General features: G+C 42.0%; 1 protein-coding gene across 2 annotated transcripts in view; it reads left to right on the forward strand.

The window, feature by feature from the left end:
• klf12b (Kruppel-like factor 12b) overlaps window positions 1-24812 on the forward strand; it is a 46128-nt gene extending 21316 nt beyond the window's left edge. The window contains exons 2-6 of one of the 2 annotated variants that reach the window (XM_053876386.1): window positions 2614-2696; window positions 9185-9713; window positions 14111-14246; window positions 20023-20180; window positions 20253-24811. In XM_053876386.1, the coding sequence (XP_053732361.1) occupies window positions 2631-2696; window positions 9185-9713; window positions 14111-14246; window positions 20023-20180; window positions 20253-20434 (1071 nt within the window). In that variant the 5' untranslated portion in view covers window positions 2614-2630 and the 3' untranslated portion in view covers window positions 20435-24811. Of the gene's footprint in view, window positions 1-2613; window positions 2697-9184; window positions 9714-14110; window positions 14247-20022; window positions 20181-20252 lie in introns of those variants that run through there. The other variant, XM_053876387.1, reaches the window with a different exon arrangement.
• Window positions 24813-25486: the final 674 nt, after the last annotated feature.

A 25486-nucleotide genomic window follows, 5' to 3' on the forward strand; every position in this document is an offset into this window, starting at 1 on the left:
GGGCTCTCGCACTTGCAGCCATGTTTTTCTAAAATACTGCCGCACTTCTCCAGTGTATTGATGACTGTATTATGCGATTTAGTCGACATCACATTGCGGTATTGTAGTTTGTTGCCAGCGCTAATCTTTTCCACTCTGCTCGTATCAATAATCCATTCATGAAGCAGCTGACCCGAGTCGAAGTATTTGGATGTGACCTCTCCATTAGCTCATTACTCGGCGTCTTTCTCTCTGCCGTTCATTCACAAGGTGCCGCTCATTGATTTCCTGTGCATAACAAGCTGCGGGCCAGTTCATTAGAGGCCTTCTCACAAACCACTGGATTAACTGGACTGCGGGCTGCGCCGCGATGCTGGAAATCGCTAATGGAATGGTTCCTTCATTTGTCCGTGCAAACACGTGACCATAATTAAGTTTCTTGTTCAGGTGGTTACATGGAACCAGCTGAACAGGTGAGGGAAAGATTTTCGAGATCCAAAGAAAAAGATATGTCTGCAATAGGAATGAGGCGCTCCTGACTGAATAATGGTCATTATGAGCAGAACAAGCTACACTTTCTTCCTCTCATCTGTTCTCTTCTTCTCAACACATGGCTGGAGGCTGGAGGCTGCACCCTGCCGTTACTATAGCAACGCTATCTGGGCCTACCAAGACCTGAAGCCGAAGGACATCCTGGACAACAATACAATAGCGGCACAGCCAGGGTACCTGAGGGACTAAGACCTGAGAGGCGTGATCTGGGGGGGTTGCAGATTGTGGGAGTAAATCCTCTCTGGCTCTCATAAAACACCACCAGGATCAGCTTTGTTGAGCGGCAGAAATGTTTCGTACTGAGGTGTATTACGGAGTCGCACTTCCTGGTGCCAGAGCTGGAGACTTACGGAGATGTGAAGCGTCCATTTGCCTCGTTTGCATACTTTCATGCGCTGCGGGTAAAATAATAAGGCGGAGTGTTACTTCAGGTCAGCTCCTGCTGGGGCATACGGAACTTGCATTGTTGTCATTGGCTCCATATGAATGGGTCTCTTAAAGCCACAGAGTAGAGGTGAAGAGCTGAGTGTCAGGAAAGCACAGCTCAGCAATGACGTGTTTGCGGCAGCGACATTGTGCTCATAAGATAGTGCAGAATAATCCAAATTTGTAAATCGCTAAAGCAAGAAGTAGATTTGTCTGGCAGATTATATGTTTGTTTGTTCATTGTATACGAGAAATTCAAGCAAGCGTGTGCTGAGCTAAACTAATCACTGGAGTCACGTTTGTTGCACTTATATACTCCGCTTTTTAGCCTCAAATATCGCTTGCATTTGGATACTATTAAATATAAGTCAATATTAGCGTTGCTGTTACAATTAAAATATATATATATTCTCAGGAAATAAGACATTTTTTCTTCGAGAAAAAGGACGAAAATAATGTGCAAGTCGTGTTAACAATACACACTTAATAATAGATGGGAAAATGCTATTTTGAATTTGCTGCTATCTTCAGAAATATCGTGTGAATTAGCAGTTCAGAATTTGTAACTTTAATATATTCAAAGTGTGTTTTAAAAATGAATATTTTGACCTGTTTATCTGGAGCTGTCACAGGGAAACGTGGCCTCAAAGTCAGGTACAGCTGCTTCCATTTAAACTTAGATTTAAACAGATACGACAAAGAGCGCTAGCAATAATTTTTTTTCTGTTGTTATTTTCTGCTGATGTAGCGATATCAAGATTGTCTAGTTTTGAATATGAATGCTTCCCCATTTAGTTTTTTTTATCAACCTTCCGTAGATTTGTTTTATGACAGGAAGTGAAAATGCATTTTGTGTTTTCACTGTGCTGAAAAATAGTGCCAATACGCTTAAGTCTGCTGCTCAGTATTCACAAGTCAAAATTCTGTAAATAACAAGAATATTCCGGAAGGCAACAGACATACATGATATGGTTTACAAAAATGATCTTCGGTGCTACCAGTCATGTTGTTGCGCTGCATTGTGTTTCTTCATTTCATTGATGTTCATTATGAAGCTAACTTGATACATACAAATGGGCTGGAAGCCGCTTCATTTGAGCCTAAACGCACATGGATTTTCAGAGGTCTTGAGGTCAACAGATCAATTTTCAACCACATGATGCATTTTGAAGGTGAACAGTCCCTTGTTTACGCCCCGTCCCTGACTTGCTTGTTGATACCTGACTAATACAGAGGAGGAATGATAAGTTGAGAAGGTGGTGGCGCCAAGAAAATGCATATCGAAGTGGATGATGGTTTGATAACACAGGAAGTGACAGAGGGAAGTTGTCTAACAGTCGGCGGTTGACTTGTAAGGTTGGAGGTCATAGGACTGGAGAATGAGGGGCTGGGAAGCTTGTTGGTGGTAAAGTTCGGGGAAGCGATGAGGGGCTTCCGGGGGACGGGGATGTCCCTGACGTTCGACTGAAGCGATGAGGAACGAAAGAATCCGCGCTGTGTCACGAGACTCTGTTGTAGTCATCGCACCAGGTGTGAGAAGCTGTGTGGCGTGTGGACTGAGAGCGTTATCCAGGAGCAGGGTCTCTGTCTTAACCAAGTGTGTTCATCTCTGCGCGCATGTCTGACCAAAAATCTTCTTGCTTCCCTTTTTCACAGGCGGCCTAAGAAACAGGATGTTAATGCTTGACGGAATGCCTGCAGTCCGAGTCAAAGCTGAGCCCCTGGAATCGGAACGAGGGGTAAGAGTGCCGCTGTTTTGCAGACAATCCTCGATCCCTTTCCCCTCGCTTTCCTCTTCCTGCTCTCCTCCTCCTCAGCAATGGGCAGATAATGACTCCCAGGCCTGCGCCAGTGAGTGTGGGGGCTCAGAGGAGTGGTCGGAGAGCATGGTAGTTGTGTGGAGAGGAAGCCAGAGGAGAGCCACAGCTGGAGCTGGAATGCATCTGGGAGGGGGAGGGGTCGAGGTGACAGCACTGGCTGGGGGTAATTGGCAGTCACCGCTCCGGGTTGGGAATTGGGGGGTCACATGGGGACCTCTGAATGTTATCCATCTTTTTCCTTTTGCCCTGCAATGTGTTCAAGCGCATCTAGATAATTTCTCTCCCAGTCACCACACTGCAAATCTTCCCATCATCTCGTCCACTCGCTCAAACTCTTCAAATGGATCCATGAATTACAAGTAGACTTCAATTTCTCTGCCGTAAATTTAAAATATTTATGCTCTCAATTACAATTACCATTCAGTTTCCGACTCTTTTGCTGTTTAAATGTATTTATTTTTATTTGTGAGATCGACAGCATTATTGACAGTGTTCAGCTCTGTGGTCCGACTCCTATAAATACAGTGGTCTTGTTTTGGAGAGGCTGTTGCTAGGTTACAGGGGCTTTTGTGTTGCTGTCTCAGCTGTGTGTGTGTGTGAGTGTGTGTTGCCGCAGATCTATACATCGCTGTGTAATCATGATGAATCGCTGATCAATGATTTCTATTCCCAGCGTATCAATACATGTGGTGTCCCCGCGCGCATCACAGAGGAAAAGCGTCTGTGATGCCGAGAATTACCATGATGGAGGAGGCAAATGAGGGTTTTATTATCCGCTGGGTTATCTGAGGTCTGGAGGAGCAGGCGGCTTGAGAAGTGTCAGCCTCCGTCCCGGTGAGGCCGGTTAGAGAGCGACGCACCGGAATATAAAACCTTTAGTAGCGCTTACGGTTTCTGGAGTTTGTGTGATAAGATAAAAATAAAATAAAATACAAGTTTTGCATCAAGGAAATAATGCATAGTAAAATAGGTGGTCCACTGGAAGGTGTGTTGGCGAGGCAGCATTAATGTCTCATCCTCCTATTCAGTCTTTTTCCCTACAGTTTTGGTGCGCAGATAAAATGTGGCCCACGCCTCCTCATGAGCTCGAAAAGCAGTTGTTCTACTCATGTAGAGTTGTTCTACTCTTCTAGCCTTTTAATGTTGACTGACCTCATCAAGTTAAATCTAAACTATTGTCCAAAATTAACCATTTTTACTGCATGTCCATGCCAAGCTCAGGTGAAAGTAGAAACCCAGATTGACGGGAAAATGTGGCTTTTGGCTCAGCTCTTTCTTCAACAAGACAGACTTTATGCTCCCTTTATGCACAACATTGCATCTGTCTGTTTGAATGTTACTGTCACTGGTGTTGCTGTTCACCAATATATCCACCAGGGGGAGCAGCCCAGAGTCAAAACTTTATAACAACAATAAATTCCAAAACCAACATGGCGACTGTGGAAGAAGCGTTGACCATGTAGCTCTTTCACAAAAGATGAAACAGAGACACACGGCTGTAGGGGACAGTGGTCTATGAGGCCGTTAAATATATCGCGACTGGAGGGCGGAGAATTTGCACCAGTCTTCTTTGTGTCTCATTAGAGCTACGTCCAACACCAACACTGCCCCCCATGGTTTCCAGTGGTACAGCTCCGTTTAGTCCATATCCGTAAGCGTAACGTTGAGCATAAATGGGCCTTAAAACCGAGTCCTCATGTCACTGTCAGGCTCTCACTTTCTCTTCTTGACCCTGGACCTGGATGTTTTTCATCGACAGTTTTAACCATACATTTTTGTCGAGTTCCTCATAGCGCTATAATCATTAAGGTGGCTCCCCTGCTCCCTACCTTGACTCGTCCCCCCAAAAAATCGTCACGTCCCAACAGATGTTATTTGAAATATCAACACGTGTTCTGCAACTCCTTTTTTAGTTGACAAGATGCTACAAAGATCTTGAAATGCTCAGGCATGCTTTCTTGTCCTCACACAATTTAACCCAACATTAAATTACAGTGATGTGTTCCATAGCGCCCCCTCTGCGGGTCACTGGGCATTTTGTTGTGGTAAACCCTTTGTAATGCTAGTGGTGCTAAGCTAGCTAGTAAATGGGACACGTGATGGAGAAGGAGGCAGTGATCCTGAGATCCTAATGGACTGAAATCAAGGGAGGAGGTGAAGAAGAGAGTGCAGCCAGGGTGACACAGGTGGACACGACTGAGGAGGCTGATGGAGACGGGCTTCTGTGACGACCTCTGATGTCACACACTCAAGACTTTACGACCTGCGTTGCCTCATGTCTGGGAGTGCTACTCATTCCCAGTACACGCGCTGATGTCAGTCGCCGACAGGATGTGTAGCACTTTGAAGCGTGCACAGATTCGGACTGCCCTCAAACAACTGCGCTTTCCTTCCGAGGGCAGATGTAGACAGACGGTTTGCACTGCTGCAGAAATGTGGTCTTCATTTCGGTGGCGAGGTGCCAGGGGCTTGCTGGAAATGGACTGCGTCGTAAGACAATTCACCCGCAAGGGTCTGGAAAATCTGCCCCGCTAACCAGCGTCCCCTAATAAAGACAATGGCATGAGGACAGAGGCAGAGGAGGAGGTGTGTGTGTGTGTGTGTGTGTGTGAAGATTTCCATTGATTCTGCTGGGAACTAACCCGGAGCCCTTTTATGTAACGGACATGTAATGTTTTACACAAGTGACCCATTTTGTAAACAGGAGCTGAAACGGCTCGGGTCTTTTAAATTCCTGCCTGGTGTGATCATGGAGCTGCGATTTGCCGAAAAACCAAAGAGGCTCAATAATCTATGACTCCACGGCAATTAAAAAACTGCATCAGAGCAAAGTCCTGGCGGGTCTCCTGTGGAGATAAGCTGGATCAGCTGATGACGATTGAAGGTGACTGTATCGACGGAGAAGGGAGATGGACCATCACCACTCCTTTGTAGATGGAGGGCCATGTTTGAGACAAGAGTGCATTAAACCATCAAAACAAGAACAAAAATAGACCTTCAACTCAACTGAGCCAAACCTTTTCCCCCTTTGTCTTGGTCCGTTTGCAGAGTTCTCCTCAAATCCATTGGACTAGATATTTCTAAAAACACTCCCCGATGGTTGTAATGACTTCAAAGCCTGGAGGCGGAATCGCTGCGGGCCTGTGTGTTTGTGATCCGGCGTGGCCCGTGTAGAGAGCAGAAGCTCCAGCATGATCAGAAACCAATCCGTCAGTTGATGTAAAAGAGTCACAGTGGGCATCAAACGCACCACTAACAGCTCGCAGTTGTGATCTTAGGTTCAGTAGGAAAGAACTGCAGCAGAACCCCCTGACTCCATTAGCCGAGTATCTGGTTCATTTTTGGGCATTTTCCATCAGGGGTGGCCACAGCAAGTGACCCTCAATCACCTGAACCTGTTTGGATCCTCCTCTCAAGTCACACCTCCTCCACATGCATGAACTCCAACCTTCTCCCTCTGATATAGTCAGTTCTGATCTTGCTTTCTCTTGTCTCACCTGGAAGAACCTCACGTCTCCACCCATTCCACCCTGCCTGCGCCCTCTTCTCCTCCTCTTCTGTCCACCACTTCTGCTTCTGTGTGACCTTCTCCTTAGACTACAAATCATCAGTGAACATCATGGCTCATGCTCTCTGACCTCATCTGTCAGTCCATCATGTCGATAGACCAAGTGATGTAAACCTCGACTCCCTCTTTCTCTCCTCACTGCCCTCACATGTGTCCTACCTTCCTATATTCTTCTTTTATTCCTAATTTAAAATACAGTTTACAATGTCTCTAGAATTGATAATGTAGTACAAATATTATTGAAACACTAGGAGAAATCACCCCAGTCAAATATTGATGACAGATAAATGATGGATAAGAATTTATTTTGACTCCGCCATGTAATATTTATGATAACGCATGAGACTCTGTGGGTGGTGCAGTGAAAGCACATCGGGCACTGGACCTTGACTTGACACCACTGACCCGGCGCTGAACCCGACTCGGGCGCAGAGGTCATTTTTTTCATGGGGTAGGATCTGTTTTCCAACTGTGAGGGGAGTAAAAAGCTTTTTATTTTTTTTAGATTCATGGGGTCCTGACATTTCCTGTAAATAGTTTGAGAGTGAATAGTACATTACTGCATGAAAGAAAAGACACACACACACACGAACACGCACAACTCAAGAGGGGAAAAGTTGTAATTCACCGCAGGTCCAGCATGAGCCAGCGTTACATAAGGCTGAAGAAATGTCCAAAAAACAGAAATGATGATGAGGAAGAAGTGCTGTTTCTATTATAGGCTGTGATTTGATTCTAAGTTTAGCGGTGAATACTGCAGTGGGCAAACCAGACCGCCTTAAAATTTATGGATTTTCTCAAGTGTTGTGGTAGAATACACATGTGATTTCATCCTTGAGCTCTGATATAAAAGCTTGAGCAATATTTTTTATGATTTCTGTTGTGTGTACCGTAAAAATATATGTGCTCTTTTGTATTCCAACTGTTGCAGTACATTGTGGAATTGAGTGCTTTTATATGTTTTGTACCATACTGGGTTGTGCTGCGGCCATAATGGGCCCCATTTCTCTCAGTTTTTGGACAAAATGAATGACTTTATGAGGATTAAAATGCACTACAACTAGAGCTACCTTTTTGTGGAAAGCTCCAGTTCTGATGTAACCCAGTTATAAGTGTATCAGGCAAACTTTAAAGAAAAGTCCAGACAGGGTTAAAATTGATTTAAACCTTGAGCTCTGATATAAAAGCTTGAACGATATATTTAATCATTTCTGTTGTGTGTGCCGTAAAAATAAATGCACTCTCTTCTATTCCAACTGTTGCAGTACATTGTGGAAGTGAGTGCTTTTCTATTGGATGACCTCAGCCATAGATGTTGTGTACCGTACTGGGTTATGCTGCGGCCATGATGGACCCCGTTTCTCTCAGTTTTCAGACAAAATGTATGACTTTATGAGGTTTAAAATACACCACAACTAGAGGTACCTTTTTGTGGGCCGCTCTCGTTATTGGGACTAAGTTCTGATGTAACCCAGCGTGTTAGTTTCGCGACCTCTGCCTTGCAGCTGGTGCAGCTATGAATCACAGACGGCCTGCTCCGTGGAAAGTGTTTCTACCTTCACTTACCTCAGCAGTATGATTCACAGCTACGTGTTAACATGAGTGACATAAGTATGGAAGCAAGCTGATCAGTGATGAGTAGGTTGCTCGATGGCGAAGAGCGTGGCGTCCTCCAGAGACGCGGATCAGAGCCTCTGCTTGTTGCAGATTTGTTTGATTTCACCGGCAGAAAAGCAGATGAACTGTTATGATTTGAGACACACCTGGAATCGTCACCTGTGCTTCCACCGAAGTTGCTTCATTTTCATCTTCTTTGCGGTCCCTCGCTGCAATCTGTTTGGTGTTAAGTGAAAAACACGTCGAGATACACTGAGCCACCAGCCGTGGCCTCAGGAGGCCTCTCGCCCAGAGAGGCGAGGGGAGACAGTCAGGAAATTGAGCCCATATGATGTTTTTCCACTGTCACAGAGATTTGGGAGAGATACATGTGAGGCCAGGAGAAGTGCATATCTGTGGGAGTGATGGAAAACAGCAGGAAGAATAGAGGGAGAGTAACTCAAGGGAGAATGACAGGAGACCATGAAAGACGCTATCTTTAGTCCTGCAGCTCATACGCGCATGACATCATCACCAGACTTCACAGGATGAGTAAAATGTTTGGATGAGTGTGAGGACATGCAACTCACTACGTTTTTATTATTTACTGAAGAAAAAAAAGCCTTCCTGCTGATGCAGTTTTTAACCCTTTAAAATCCTAAAGTCATTGGTTTTGAACAGCTATTTCAATGAAGCGAAACATTGCAAGCTGAAAGCACCACCTACTGAGCTCTGAAAATAGTGGCAGTGTTTCATGAAGCCTCATCGGCACATCACTCTCTCAGCCTCACCCAAATTGTGGAGTAAAACCTGAATTAATAGCAGGAAAACGCGAACAAACAAACAACAACGAATAATTTATTGAGGAGAGCAATAAATTAAAAAAATATTTGTAACGTATTGAAAATGATGAATATTCAATGTGTGTTTCTACACTGTCGAGCTGCTGTATACACTCAAATTCACATTAAAACACATTAAATCATGCCTTTATTATGATGCTGAGATATTTGAATAAAGAAAATACTAAAAAATACATTTAAAATATGTAAAAAAAAGACTAATATACATAAGCAGTGGAGATTAACCATGTGGTATTACTTATTGGTTAAAAAAAGAAAAGACTTCAACTCACACTGAACTTGTCTGAATACGATGAAGTAAATACTATTTTGCTTCCTGAAAAATAACAATCTGTGCAACCTTGAGAGATGGAATAAGAGACGTGTCTTTCCTCCAACAGTCACCCAAAGTGCGGCCTTACTCTGCGATGGACAGCGTCCCATTCTTCCTCAGCAGAGTCAAACCCGAACCTCCTGAGGACCTGCTCGCCAACGACCTTCACTTCCACACGCAGACCGAGCCCGTCGACCTGTCAATCAACAAGGCCCGCTCCTCTTCTTCTTCGTCCACCACCCCCACCAAGTCGTCCTCGCCTCTGAGATCGGCTTTCTCGCCGTCCTCCTTATCCGCCTCCTCCTCTCCGTCAGTCATCACCTCGGCCTCCTCGGTGCTCTCGCCGGGCCCTCTGGTTGCCCCGGGAACAGGGATGAGAGGTCAGCCGTATTTGCACATCCTGCACTCTGTTCCGCCGCCTTCGTCCAGCCCTCTGAGCCTGCAGGGAGCAGGGAAGCTGGCCAGCCATGTTCACAGAATCCCAGTTGTGGTACAGTCACTGCCCCTCATGTACACTACGGCGGTGCGGTCGCCCTCCAGCATCAACAACGCCATCATGCTACCTCTGCTGGATGAGGCCAAAAGCCAGGGCAAAGGTGAGACCGCTCTCATTACCAAACACGTCTCTATTGTAGAGTATTGTATTGTAGAGTTTCCGTTTAAAAGAACAGAGGCTTGAACTCGCCGGCGTTTCGCTCTCCACATCACACAGATATGAATTTCACACGCTCATTCCTGCTCGTGTTGCAACAGAGTCTGGGTTTAAATGGGCACATAGAGTGGGAAAGCAATTTATTGAAAAACACCTTTGTAATGCAGTACAATTATATTTATAGAGTGATTTAATCATACATGACATCATCACAGGAAGAGCAGCCTACTGGTGTTCCATTTTCTCTTCTTGATGTTATACTTCTACAGTATCACGCTATTTTCGACACACTTGCATTTTTTTTAACTATTACACATTATTTAATTTAAGATAAAGAGCTGATAGGGAGATAAAGAAGCCATTTTACAGGAGCACTATGTGATTATTAAATACCATTTTATTCAATAACCTTGGTGCTTTCCTATAGATGAACTTAGTTATTCTTAGTAGTAGAACTTAGTATTCTTTTATCATTATATTAGTTTATAATAATCACTTTTCATATAAACAACAGTATGGAAATTGAATGGACCAGTAACCTCAAGAATATATGAACTTGACAATAGTTAAAAAAAAAAACAAAAAACAAAAAAAAGAAAAAAAAATCATGTAATTTGTACACATTTTTATTTCTCATTGCAGACAAAACATTCGATTTTTCAGAGTTTACAGTTATAGAAAAGCGACATTTGATAATGCCACATTTTGAAATGTAATTTGCCAGATATACAGAGAAAATGTTACTCATCAAATCATTCATTAAAGCTTGTTTCATTCACTTTATTAGTCATATTTTGGCAGCATATTTTGATGACAGTTGGAGATTAAAAATTGGAGGGTGAACTTTCAAGTTCATAATCCATTTTAATGGAATGCAATGTGATTTAAAATAAATGCATAAATTACTTTCCTGTTGATTTGTTTTATTTTTATATGAATCTGTTACAAAAATATTGAAAGCACTCTCAGTTACTCAAAAATATTTCACCTTTTTTCATGAGTATTTTCTTCTTAATTTAGGAGTGAAATAAAGTATCAAAGTTCAACATCTCACTTCAAAAGTGTTTCCACTTACCTACACAACTTAAAACTCGTGATATTACACATGAACTAATTCATAAAGTGGAGAGTACACACACTCTGACTCAGGAGGCAGCTACCTGTGGAGCTATATTGGAGAGTTCTCTGTCTTCACCTCCACTCAGTCATTGGTTTTCTTTCTGGGTGTGGTTTTACTGCCAACCACCGGGAGTGGACTCACAGTCCGTGTTCCTGCCTCGCACAGAAGGGCACACAGGGCTGCTGTTTGCTCCTGAAGAAGCCCCCTCTTCGGACACATTTAGACTGCGTCGCTCCTGCTCGCACACAAACACTCAGATAGAGGAACCGGGCGGTGTGGGTGTGGTGGTCCGGGGAGATGGGCGTTTCTTAAACTCCAGGAGAGGAAAAAGAGAAGCGGAAAAACAAGACTTGCATAAGAGGGTGTGGATGGATATTGAAGATGGGTGGCACTTAAATAAACACTTGCCTGCGCATAAACATGGTCCGGCTGCCCAGCTCTGAAGGTAGCAAACATCAGAGTCGACAGTGCGCTGGGTGTGGTGGACTCGCGCTGTACGAGCGGAGCACTGGATATTGGACTTTCACAGCTCTCGCGGTCCCATGAACTTGATCTATCTATCTATCTATCTGTCTGTCTGTCTGTCTGTCTGTCTGTCTGTCCATCCATCCATCCATATATCTATCTATCTATCTATCCGTCCATCTATCTATCTATCTATCTATCCATCCGTCCATCCGTCCGTCTGTCTGTCTGTCTATCATCTATCTCTCTATCCATCCACCCACCCATCTATCCATCTGTCCATCTATCTATCTATCTATCTATCTATCTTACTGTCTGTCTGTCTGTCTATCTATCTATCTATCCATCTATCTATCTATCTATCTTACTGTCTGTCTGTCTGTCTGTCTATCTATCTATCTATCTCTGTCTGTCTGTCTGTCTGTCTATCTCCCTTTTCATTGTAATCTCTTTTCATTTAAAATATATTTTATATAAAAAATGAACTGGGAACTTTGCAAATATTTTAGTAATAATAATAATAATAAATTTTACGCAAACCCCATTTGATTTAGGATGTATTTCCATTTTTCATGCTCATTTACTGTAAATGTATTTTATAAAAATAAAAGCTTTATTCATCTACATCATCAGCTTTTTGAAATCGCTACATTTATTTTTCAAAACAAGTAGAATTAAGTGGCAACTTAATATATATTGAACGTAAACTTTATTAAATGATTTCTCCATTATATTCTGTCTGATTGTAATCTCAGTATTGTTAAATCATTTTTGTGAACAGTGTAGCGTTGTTGGAGAGCAGCCTTCAATTTTAAATAAATATTTGAGCTTAATTCAGTGTTGAAACAGAAACAGTTGGTGATGTTTCATTGATTTATCTGGAAAATAAAGCAGCGGTATCCAAGAATTAGATTTAGTAACTTGACTACAGCCATCAATGTGCTCCAAAACACTTTTAAAATCGACGCCTATCTCCGCGACTCTTGTGTGCGCAACTGCACAACAGGTGAAACCAACTTCAGCAGAGAGACGGTTTCCACCGTGACATCCAGCGCGTGAAGTGTGCAGCGCTGCAACCCGATGCACCCGCATGCTTACACACATCCTCGCACCCACGCTCCAAAAAGCCCACACCCACATGTATAAATACAGGTTCGCCATCCTGTCTAGGAGAGGGCGGATACCCTTCCTTTCACTGCTGTCTCCAGCAAGGGGTTGTCATGGAAACAGGGCATGACTGGAGACAACAGGAGAGAGAGAAAGCAGTCCGCTGCTCTGCCCACCTCTCTGCCACTTCTCTTTTGTGTCAAAATACCCCTTTCCGGCTCATGATGCATTTCTCTGTAATTACAGGTTGTCCACAAAAAAGACTAACTAGTGACCAGTGCATGGAGGCCGCCACAATGAGCAGAAACCTTTCAATGTAAAAGCACAAAGGCTCCCACTGAGTCGGAGCATTACGGCTGTAAGAGCTGTGTTTTTACAGCCTTATTACCGAGCTGTTATGGCGAGCTCACGGTTTCTTATACAATTTACTGCAACATCTTTAGACAGAACTTTTGGTACAGTTACAGTAAATAGCGGTGTAATAAAGTAACACGAAAATAAGCTCAACTTTATAAACAAATTTAGTTTGAAAATGTCATATATTTTGATGTTCATTTTTGGTGCAAAATGTTGTGGTAATTTGAATCAGAGGGTGAGAGCGCCACCTACTGAGCACTGAAAATGATGACACTGTTTTGTGAAGCCTCATGAGCCCATCACTACTTGGCATCATTTAAGACCTCGGGCAGCACCTGGGAGGTCTCCAGTGTGATTGCTAGTGTTGACTCTCGTGCGGAGTCCTGTCATGTCCAGTTTGAAAGGAAGTATAATATAAAACTCAGTGGAACTTGTTAGACATTAGACTCCTCAGTAGACTGTCATTGCTCATTTTGCTTCATCCGATGTAGATATTTATTTGCATCAAAGGCAGTACACGTCTCTTGTAGATCTGTAGAACAGGCTTCTTTAAAAAAAGACCACAAATATAAATACCATTATATATATATATATATATATATATATATATATATATATATATATATATATATATATATATATATATATATATATATATATATATATATATATAGTTTAATGGTATAAGAATATTTGCCACAAGAAGCCACATTTTTCAATTTGATTGAATTTGGTTTATTACTGAACCAAATAATGGAGCCATACATACATTTAAACAACAAAATATTGTTTATTTTGCATCAGACGGTTAATGTCCCTAAAATATTCCCACATGAAGATGAAAAACATTTCATTAAAATATCATGAACGTGCATTTTAATTAGTTTTTTATTATATTTATCATCTACATGAAGTTGGGGAGAAGAGAGAAGCAAGCTGAGAGGTGTGGCGGAGGATGTGAAAACGTGTGACGAACAGTGTTGAGCTCCAGTAAAAAGAGCAGTGGAAGGGGAGCAAGAAGATAAGAGAATAATTCTGACAGATGTGGGGGTTAATCACATGCTGAACCATCAGATGATATCTTAAGATGACAGGGCTGAGTACACACTCCAGAGGAAACAAACACAGAAGCATATATTTCGGCTTGTGTCACATCCCGAGAATGTCTTTGTTTACACGCGTACCTTATCTGTGTTTTCCTCCCAAGAATAATAGCATTGGGGGGAAATATACTTCTTTCTGTGTGTTTGTGTTTCCGAGTTATTTACAGCCTTTTTGGATTTTTATTTCAGCACACACAGACCACAACGGTTTGTCGCCGCGGCAGATCAAAAGCGACAGCGATGACGACGACCTGCCAAACGTGACCCTGGACAGTGTTAATGAGACCGGCTCCACAGCGCTCTCTATAGCCCGAGCCGTGCAAGAGTGAGTGTCCCCGTTCGATATCAGTCCATCTTTGCTTTTTCTTTCGTTCTTCTTCGTAACTTTTTCTTGAACTTGTATCATATACAGTGTTTAAATTTCCCTCAGACATGAGTTTAAAAAAAATATTAAAAAATTTTCGCAAAATTTTTGAATTAAATAATTTAAAAATATTTGACAAATAAAATTATTTGCTGCGATATGAGCTCCTCTGTTGCACCTATTGTGCGTGTTGCAGAAGCTTTTTTTTCTTTCTTCTTAAAAACTTATTCTTTAACTTTTATCATATATTTAAATTTCCCCCCTTCACCCATTTTTATTCTAAATATCTTAATGTTAAAAAATATATCTTAAAAAATTATCATTTTTTTCACAAAATTTTTGCATAAAATATTTGACAAATTATTTTTGCTGCTGTATGAGCTCCTCTGTTGCACCTATTGTGCGTGTTGTCGGAGCTCCTGCTACTGCCACCTACTGCCCGATTAAGCTCATTGCATTCAATTGTATTTCAAATCCTAAAAAAAATGTGTCAAATAACATGTATAAAATGAAAATAAGGTCATAATGTTGGGTTGAAAGGAGCTGCGTGGCAGAGGTTTACCAGCACTGAACAATAAAAGTGAACGTTTGCTGTCTTCATCTCCATGTGTGGTTTTGAAACTACTCTTCCACACATGGATGCATCTGTGTGGGAGTGCGGCTCTTTGCCCTGTTTGGCCTGTAGACATCAGAACTCCTGCGGTGCCGGTCCATCTGTGTAGAACTTTGGAAAGAAAAAAAATAATCTGTTAGTGACAGCTCAATGTATCCGGATCACAGGATGGAAATCAGATGCAGAGCAGGACTTGGCTCGGCCTGGGCCTCCTCCTCTGATGGTCATAAAGCAGTGCGGGGCTGCAGACTCAAGTGGATGCCCTTTGTTTAGTCTGAGTGTGAGGAAAGTATTTGGGTTCCGTTCGTAACATTCTGTTGCATAATGTGTTGGGAGTGAACTTGTCCACGATGAGCAGGAAGCAGTCTTCTTCAGACGAAAGGTGCGCTTGTTGTGAAGCCAGTGGAAAGGACTCGATGTCCTTGTCCTCAAAGCTGTTGTAGATAAAGGAGGGTGAAAGCAGGCTCCTGTAGATCTTCTTCTGGTGGGATTGTATGACCAAACCTCACATTTCCTGACAGACCTTATCTCACCTTGTTCCTGGACTGAGCCTGCTGCTCTGGTTCACAAACACTTGCTGGACTCAGACTTTCATGCGGGTTATTAAAAGAGACAAGTTGTGCCCTCGAGTGCAGCACGCGGCACCAGGTGGTCCGAGGAGAACAGAGGTTGGCAGGACCCAACCTTTCACTGCCCAAGCTTTCACTATGGAGATAAATCACCGGGCCGGGCTTAGCGAGAACGCTGCCAGCGCCTGCCCACACACACACACACACACACACACACTCCTCAGTGTGTGAAAGTGCAGACTGGGTTGTGAGGAAACTGTACTCTCCGGTTTTTACGTGTGCGACTGAGAAAGTACATGGATTTTCATGGATGTGTGTGTTTGTTCTGCGTTCACACGTGTTTGTGCAAACCGGACAGAACAGCTGGTTCCAGAAGGAGGTCAGCCATTGTCAACAGGAACACAGACTTTGCATGTTTGTATGTGAAAAACAAAGCAGTCTGCAGTCAGCAACACGCCGGTCCGGACGCACGGAGGGTCGCGTCTGTACAGGACTCAAGTCACACTTTTCACATATCCATCATTTTCCATTCATGAGTCTGGAGGGCAGCAAAGCCCCCGACAAAAACAGCCATCTGGAAAGCAACAGTGGAGGATGACGGCGCTGGCGCTTTTCTATTATACATCCACAGATAAAAACAGTGAGTGAAACTCAAGGGAAGATGTGTCATAGACTCCTCCATATTCATGAGCTTCCCAAGAGGCCAGTCTGTATAGACCGTTGTAGATGACTGTGTTTGTGTTTCTCTGTCAAAAAAAAAAAAAAGATAGTTGGAAATGTCTGAAACCAGGAATTAAAATGTGATTTAGGATTTAAAAATCGATCATGAGGTGAGTACGAAAATTAGTTTTAGTACTGCGTTCAAGCAGGGGCGGAATGTCAACACAAAATATTCCAAAATAATCTCATTATTCAAATGATCATTTTTCGGACTCATTCAGATCATTACCTCTGGGAGTTACAGCAGGTTTTTGGAAAGGCAGGTTGTATTTCTTTAAGTGTGCAGACACTGCCGTCCGTAAGAGATCAGGAGTAGAGCTAGCTGAGCTGTTCAAATCCTGGTGGGAGGAGGAAGAACTTTGCCAGTCTGCTTTGGGAATGTCCCACCATTCCTTTATGCGGAGCTGGAGCTTCAAACACAGCCAGGCCACGGATGAAGGAGTTGTGATGTTAAACCTCAAATTAATCGAAGTGGAGGTTTAAGATTAATCGCGATTAATCGCATGTTAATAATTGACCCCAGTTTAGTTTTAGTTTTAATCTGTCCTCATGATCTTAAATATCAGGGTGGAAGTGCCCCACGGATGAACCACATCTTTGTTGCATGAACTATCTGGCGCACTTTTTTAATGTTTTTTTTTTGTTTAACTTCAACTTTCCTTCTACTGATGTGACCTCATTTCCTCTCCTCGATCATGGATGTTTTGGTTATGACGTCACATTGTGTAATGAGCTGCATCTAGAATTGGTGCACAAAAGATGGTTCCCAGCGAATGAAAATTGTACACGACAAATATTTGCTCTCTGAATCGATGAATTGTTTCGTCTCTCTGTCTATCTATAGGAAGATTCATTTCGATTTTATTTCCGCATTATAGTGGTACATGTTTTCTTCCAGATAATTGGGGTCTTTTTCTTGAGGGCGTTCAAATTGGAGAATTATTCGGGTGAAGCAAAAGAATGTGTGTCAAGGAATGTCCTCCTCAAGACGGCAGCATGTGAGTGTTTGGGCTTAGGTTTTCGCTCCAGGCTTGTCTACTTAAATCTGGTTGCTCCCCAAGGACCAGAGGGCCACACATCAGAGTGGGGGTGAGGGGGGGTGACAGGTACACCAGTGCCTGGTGGCCAGTCTTCCACTTCCAGGACACACACTCACACACACACCGTCTTTAACCTTCACGTGTTTTCTTGACACCTCTATAATTCGGTATTAAAAGTTCCCTGTTCAGGTAATTCTGGGGTTAAAATAAACCTGCTGAGGTCACACTTCCCTTTTCTCGGGGCCGTTCGTTGCCAGAGACACAAATAGACAAAGCCGCAGTGAAGCTGCAGGACTGTGTTTCGCCTGCGGGCCGGCTGATGATTACAAAGAGGCTCTCGTCGGACCACATGAACACTGGTCGGACATCAAGACACGGCTCATTAACAAGACAGTTAAAGACCGTTGTGTGTAGGATTTTTTTTTGTCTTTGTAAATGAGGTCAAATGGCAAAATTAGAGGGAGTAGTGAGCAAGTCACAGGGGGAAGTCGATGTGTTGCCTTGATAGACGGATCAACTTCATGATGTGGCAGTGGATCGACGTCCTTCCATCATGAGTCTGTGGATAGAAAAGTCACTCTTTGTCGGAGCTGCTGACTCTAAACTAGTGGTTGGAAAAGCACGGCCCGGGGGCCACATGTGGCCCTTCCCTTGTGCTTAGTTAGTCATTCATTACTATTTGAATTCTTATTTATTTTGATCAATTTTTCTGTCCGTTTTTCTTCCCACAGCGCCGTTGATAGTCATTTAAACGTTGAATTGCAATAGCGTTTTTCCACAAATGGGTAATGTTATCAATAAATAAAATCGAATGAAAAAGTGCCTGTTTTACCTTGAGTTCTGATTCTCACTTCTTAAAAAGATCTACTATAAGTATGACTTTTTAATGAATAAAGTGAGTCTGAAAGAGAGTTATATATTATGCAAATAACATTTGAAACATATATTTTCAGGCCATTGTAACACTTTTTTTCCCCTTGTTTTCTAATTATTTTGCGACAAAATGTAGGTTACATTTTGACTCGGCCACCCTTGCTCCTCATGGTTCATGACCTTTAGTGATGGGTTAGTGAGGCTTCATGAAACAGCGTCATTATTTTCAGAGCTCAGTAGGTGGCGCTCTCAGCTTAGAAATGATCTTAGGCTTCGTTGAAATGTGTGCGGTTTGCAACCAGTGATTTCACTAGTGACCACTCTGACGTCACACAACCGTTCCACCGTGCCTGCACTCTCCTCTTCACCTGTGACTCTCAGGCCAACCTCTTGCCTAAAGAAACCAATTGTGCTTCGAACAATGTTGCCAGAAATTAAATCATTTTTGGTCGTATCTTGATTCCTGTTCTCTAATTCAACGCTTCATATCCACAGAGAATATTTAAAGCTTATCTTATCTGTTATTTTCACGAACAAGTCTGGACGCACAGTTGAGACACTTTCACATACATACAGTACAAACAAGTCTGCGCAGCGCTGCATAAAAAAGAATTGAGGGTTCAACTTCATGTCTGACCCACATTATCACTTCCTGCGCAGACTCAAGTTGGAAGTAACAGGTGGGAGTTTCTCAGGGTGTGCGTGCGATCAGTGAGAGACAGGATGTGGTTGGTGCGTGGTGGAGACGGTTCGCAGACGGGAAAGTCAGCTCCTCTTGAGAATCTTCACCTGAAGTCCACCGAAGCTCCGGCGCTGCTGACAGAGCCGTGTTAAACATATCTCCTGCAGATAGGACTCCACCCTTCTGGTAAACAGAGATCCCCTTGTCTTGTCTCCTGGTAAACTGGCGTGTCCCAGTCACATGTTCGTCGTTATGTGAAAGCCTCTCACTATTTCCATCAGGTTTCACCGACAACAATCTGGACTTTTTTTCCAAGTCACATTTGCTCGGCATTATCTCTGAGGCTTTTTCACTGTCATCTTTATATTTAAACATTCACTTTCGCGCACAATGTGTTGCGCAAACATCTCGTTACTTACAAACCGCAAGTGAGGGTCGTGTTTGTGTTCAACGACAAACGTTCTCTCACAACTCAAATGCAACGCAACTCTTCCACCTACTGGTCGGCCAATGCAATTGCAGCTGCAAATATTGGAGCGCCTTCCATGAGCGGCGCTTATTCAGTGAATTTAACCTTCACCTGCTTCGATCATCTTATTATGAGAGAGAAATATCGAACATTTTTGATGTTGAAGTTGTTGGACTTCTACACTGAAGAAAAGCTGTAAGGAATTCAGTTGCAATTAAAAATCCAATTTTATGTTATTTATAATTAATAATTAATTAATACGGACAAAAAACAAATAATAGTAAGAAACAACGACTAGAAAAACACTTAATAAAAAAAGTATATTTATTTATTCAAGTAGTCAAAGTATTGGCATAGTATAATATTGATAAAATTCAAAGGCACCGCATATGTATAACAGTATCTAATAAAAATAAATACATTTCACAATGTCAATATGTAAAAAACAAAACATGATTAATTACAATTAAATAATTGAATTTAACACACAACACTCCGATTAAAAAGGCAAATACCAAATGGGAAATTATATTTAGTGGTAAAACTAATAAAATAGCATGAATGAATAAATAAAATGTAATAAATAAATGTATCAATTGAAACATATATTTCAATATTAATGTTAGAATAAATGCATTTATACATGGATATTGTGGGTTTTCATCAAATTAATATTTCTGTTCTAAGATGCTCAAACAAAACAATGTGAGTATTCAACTTCTTGTCAGTATTCAACCTCTCAATCGTGTTTTTTTCTTTCTGCCTCTTCAGCTCGATGTCGCCGTTCAGTATTGATAGCATACGACGTCCGCGGAGGTCTGAGTCACCGGATTCCAAGAAAAGACGAATCCACCGATGCGACTTTGAGGGCTGCAATAAAGTTTACACCAAAAGTTCCCACTTAAAAGCACACCGGAGAACACACACAGGTGAGTGGCGGCGGCGCGGCGGAGCCGAGTAACGCGCGGTGTGTTGACGTCGTGTTTCTTGTGTGCGAACAGGGGAAAAGCCATACAAATGCACTTGGGACGGCTGCACGTGGAAGTTCGCCCGCTCCGACGAGCTGACCAGGCATTACAGAAAACACACGGGGGTGAAGCCCTTCAAGTGTGCAGACTGCGACCGCAGCTTCTCCAGATCTGACCACTTAGCCCTGCACCGACGGAGACACATGCTGGTGTGAGTCGGGGATTTCAATGAGGCAACTCGGAAGTGAGCTCATCAGACACAGAAGCAGCAGAGGGAGCTGGATCTCCCCGTGAATGTTACTCAGCTGGCCTGACCGCTCACAAACACACGTGGGAGGAAGGAAGCCCGCACAAAGCTGGTTGAGCACAAAACAGGGTCACTTCTCTGGGCTGAAGGAAAATGTCAGCGGGATCTTTTATCGGAGCCTGGCGAGGAACTGTCCCTTACAGCACTGTTTGTAAATGTTAGATTTTTAAGGCAAACTTTATTTGGATGAGTCAGAAATGCAATTTTCTCTTTTTGGTATTTGATTTCAATGGCTGCTGCTTTCCAGCATTCATAATGTGAAACCCGGGTGGGACGCGGAGCGGGGGCCCACCCCGCAGTATTGCCGAGTCAGCGAGAGAAAAGAACGGATCGACCTCATCGACACATCAAAACCTGCATTTCATCACACCAGCAACCATTTTAACCCCGCCATCTTTTTCGTTTGAGCCTCTTTGAAAGCGTTTTCTTAACTTCTTCGTGGATTTCGTGCTGTGATTAGCAATCAGTAAAGTGCAATCTTAAAGGATACTTTCAGTATAATGAAGTTCTTTTTGTTGGATTTTTTTTTTTCAATGCTTGCTTTGGTTACTATCCAATACAACCCCTCATGTACAGTGAACTTTTGAAACAATCATGTTGAGATTTCCAGGATGTGAAAAATACAGAGGCACCTTACGGACTCGGTTGAAAGAAGGATTTTTACAGACGCGAGGCAGATGTTGTGGTGTTGAGTTTCTATGACAGAAGAGCAATACACGCTGATCAAAGAGGCGAGGAAGCGCTTCGGCTTCCTCGTCCAAATCTGAGGAGTAACGCCATCGATTCAGTCTGTTCCCCTCTGTGACTAATGTTGCCTCTTGTTTCATGTTTTGACACAGATGTCACACCGCTTCACACTCAAACCTATGCTGTTTAAAGGACCCACAGAATGTTTGTGAGAGGTTCTTGAGGCTGTTTAGTATTAGTTTATTTATCTTCCGCCACTGACCTGAGGTTGGGTCGTGGGGGCAGCAGCTGGTTCTAGCAGGCCCACATTCCCCTCTCCAGCTTTTCTACTACGGCAATCCACCCGAGGCAGGTTTATGCCTAGGATTTTTTGGAGGCTGTCCCTCGACCCAAATTTATATTTGAATTAATATTTAAAATATTAGTCACTAGTACGGTGTTGTGCAAAAAACATGTCAGGAATGTTTCTCCATGGCCTCTATGATCTCCTCCCCATCAGTGTCACGGTCTGCGACTCATGGTTTATCGCCTCCTAGGAGAACCCATCGTTTTTGACCTACTTCCTTAGTCCTTTTCAACATAGACAGGACATGCTTTGCATTTTCAGAGTTCCTCCCATGAGCCGCTGATCCTCCTCCAGCTGAGGAAGGATAACACCTGCAGCCTAGGTGTTCCGCTCGATTCCAACTGAGAAGTTTGGGATTTAGAGGGCGATTCTCATCCTGAAATCACAATAGCAGTGTGCATATAAATAAGAAACATCTTCTCTTCACAACATATTAATATCTGTCAAAAAACGTGTGACAAAACGGACAACTTTGCTCGTAAGATCGACATTCTACGGGTCCTTTAAAAGGCGCTGAATTCTCATTCTCCAGTCCTTCGGTTTCCCCTCTCAACCAACCTCCAACAGAAGCATTTGCTTTTCTTTCATCCGCAAGCGTGATTCAGGAGCTCCTCACCGAATGTATCATAATGTATCTTATCATTATTTATGTATTATTTGTGCACATGTCATTATTTTCTGGCTGTTCGTATCATTTCTGGCCACAAAAAAAGCATATCAGCACCTTGTTTGTTTTATTCATTTGTTGATCAAGATGTCAAATTATAATCAAATATTCATGCTCGTATTTTATCACCCGTATAATGTATATATCATTTCAAGATCAAGGGGGCACTATATCTCTTTTGCTGTAAATCTTTGTTTTTTTCCCTTTTTTTTTTGAAATGTTGTAATATATGTGATAGTGAAGAGTTAAGGCAGAAATGTATTACAAAGTTCTACGCTTTTGTACATAGACGTTGAAGGAAAATAGGGCTCTCGATCAGCTACAGGAAATACATTTATACGAGTCTTTTTACAGAGACTGATTTATCTAATTTGCTACACATCAAAACGGGGCTAACAGTGTTCATGATGTAAATGACCGTATGTGATGTTATATAGCATTTTTTTCTCTCAAAAATATATATATATTGTGGTTAATGAAGCTCATGATCAAACCTTCTCAGCAGCTCCAAATTATTTAACTCCATCACGGTACTTTACAACACAACATTGCGACTTTGCATGCCTTAATCCAACACGTTTAAAAAAAAGGAAGAAAAAAAAAAGAAAAAAATCCACTTGAATTCGATCAGACAGGGTGTATTGTATTTATGACAATATTTGCAAGCATAATTTTGCTACGGCGAACAGGGTCAAAGTTATGCAATAATAACAAAGATAATAATGAATAGTGCCTCATGCTACACACTTGTGCTCAAATTTCAAACAACATGGGTTCTGAATGGAAATAAGCACAATGATATGCACCTGCAATAGTTGTTTTTTTTCCATTGTTGTTGAAAAATACACCATCCTCTATCACACACTGGTTTTCTCGCAATACCGTTTTAAGCGGAACAAAGTGGTTATGAGCTGTCACAGTTGAATACTGACCATTGGAAGAGACTTGCCTGCTCTTTGTCAATATTGTCACGTTTATTTCCTTTAGTTTTTCAGGCCGACTATGAAATACATTTCAAAGTTGCAGTTAGCTCAATTGAACGTTAGGTGGCAGTAGCATTAACACGCTCACGTCACACGTGAAGTAGAAGCAAAGAAGAAGGTTCGCTTCTTCTTTGAACAGGGTCCTTCAAAAGGTTCGTAAATTCGAATGGTATTACCCTCAAAAATGTAACTCTTTTTATTGACTTTTCCTGAAAAGTTCATTGAAGTATGTTCTGCCGGTTGCTGCCGTGATTTGTTTACTGTCATATTAGACAGTCCCTTAACAAGCTAGGCGGAGCTAATAAATAGCAAAACAACTGAAAAGTTTGTTGACAATTTGGCCTCGAAACTTCAATATTTCTAAACTTTACATGCGTTTGTGTCTCCTGAAAGACTGCTTTTCTGGGAGACACATTTTGGACCAGTATTATTCTTGTATTTTTACACCAAATGATTGCTTTAAAACAGCACCTCATCTGCAAAACATGAAAATGGTTTGCTGAAGAAAAGTATTACTGCAACAATACATTTATACCCACATTTGTTTGATCCTTTTGGATATATAATGAAGTAAAAGTATTATGTGAAGTGTGAGGCGAATAACCTGCCTTCCAATGTATGACCACTAGAGGTAGCAATTGCTTCACTTGAATCGAAAAATCATTCCTCAGTGGGTAGATTCCAGGACGCTGCAATTGTTGAACAACATAGATGAGCTATAAAGAGTCGTTTACTCTGAGCTGTAACAAAAAATCGGTCAACTTGTAATGGTCAGAATTTGCCAGTGTAACTTGAGGTTCTGATTTATCAGATCCCTGACCTCTCATGTGCCCTTTTTTGGACAACCCATACTTTCAAAATAGCTATTATTATTGTTGAAAATCCAGCCATAATCCACCACCATCATACATTCTGAAATCCAGCTCTCAATTCAATTCAAATCCAAATCCAACAAGCAAAACCAAAACGTTCCTCCTCACCATGTTTGGCTGTTCCAAAGTATCTGGTCAGTGGCATGAAGGTGTTACAGACCAAATCGAACATTCACACTTCTGTCATCAACAAACAAATCCAGCTGTGGAGCAATGCCTTTAATAATGAAATTTGATCTTAAACATTTCTCTAGCTTCTTAATTTGGGTGTCTTTTGATTTCATTTTGAGGATGCTTTAAGTCTTTTCACCTTCTTTCCCTTGTATTTATGTAAAGTGAGTGTTGTGTAAATATATTCCAATCTTTTATGTGATTATTGCTTCAAAAGGGAGATTCTGCTGATGAAATAACCACATCTGTTAGAAAAAAAAAGTGCAAAATTTTTAAAGTGATGCTTGACAAAGCGTCCTGGACAGGTGACCTTTTGTTCTGTTACACTTGATTTTTCTCTTTCTTTTCTCTAAGAGTTGTATTCAGTCAGTGGTTTGTCCTTTTCTGTATTTTTCTTATGGATGGAGCTGTGAAATTAAAACAAGTTCAAACATATAAATGTATATTAATATCAATGGAGGCATGAAGGTTAATAAAATAATTGCATTTTGTATGTAACATTTGAGGGATGTTGCCGCCTGCTGTCTGTGACTGAGATGGTGGTTTTCATCTCATGGGAGAAACCGGATCCTTGTGCTCACGTTTGCTGGTATTCAGGAGCCTAATCTTGGTATTAGGGAGGACATTTATAATGGAAGCTGTTCGCAGTATTGCTCTCCAATAAGCAGAACATTTCATAGCTCTCCACAGACCGAGACGCAGAAATAGAATAACACTGACCTTCACCTTTTATATTTCGAAAAAAAAGGTGATCATAATTTTGATTATATATATATATATATATTTTAAATAACTTACATGGCAACTGAATGGTAGAGATGGCTCAAACAGTGTAGGTAAAGTTCTGACCTGAGTTCAATAGTCTGAAGTTTGCTCAACCATTTAGTTGAACTGGCTTTAGAATGCTGCAAGTTCACTTTTATTGTAGAACGAAAATCCAATCTCAATTTCCCCCTTTCGTCCATCATATTCCAAGGTTGGATTGCAGGAGCAACAAATATAGAAAGAGGCCCAGACTTCACAGACTCACTCCATCGGTCTTTTGGACAAACCAGACCACTTCATTAGGGAGACAAAAGTCCACATCGATTTGATTTTCTTAATGTGAGGCAGTTGCAGCTCTTCTCCGAGTCACTCCCAGATGCCCGAGCTCCACACCCTGTTAGCAAGGAACAACCTGGGGTTAGCATTCCAGCCTTTTCTGTAAGAATTTATGGCGGCGATTCTCACCCTG

This window comes from Synchiropus splendidus, chromosome 10 (genome assembly GCF_027744825.2).
Source record: "Synchiropus splendidus isolate RoL2022-P1 chromosome 10, RoL_Sspl_1.0, whole genome shotgun sequence".
Lineage (NCBI taxonomy): Eukaryota > Metazoa > Chordata > Actinopteri > Syngnathiformes > Callionymidae > Synchiropus > Synchiropus splendidus.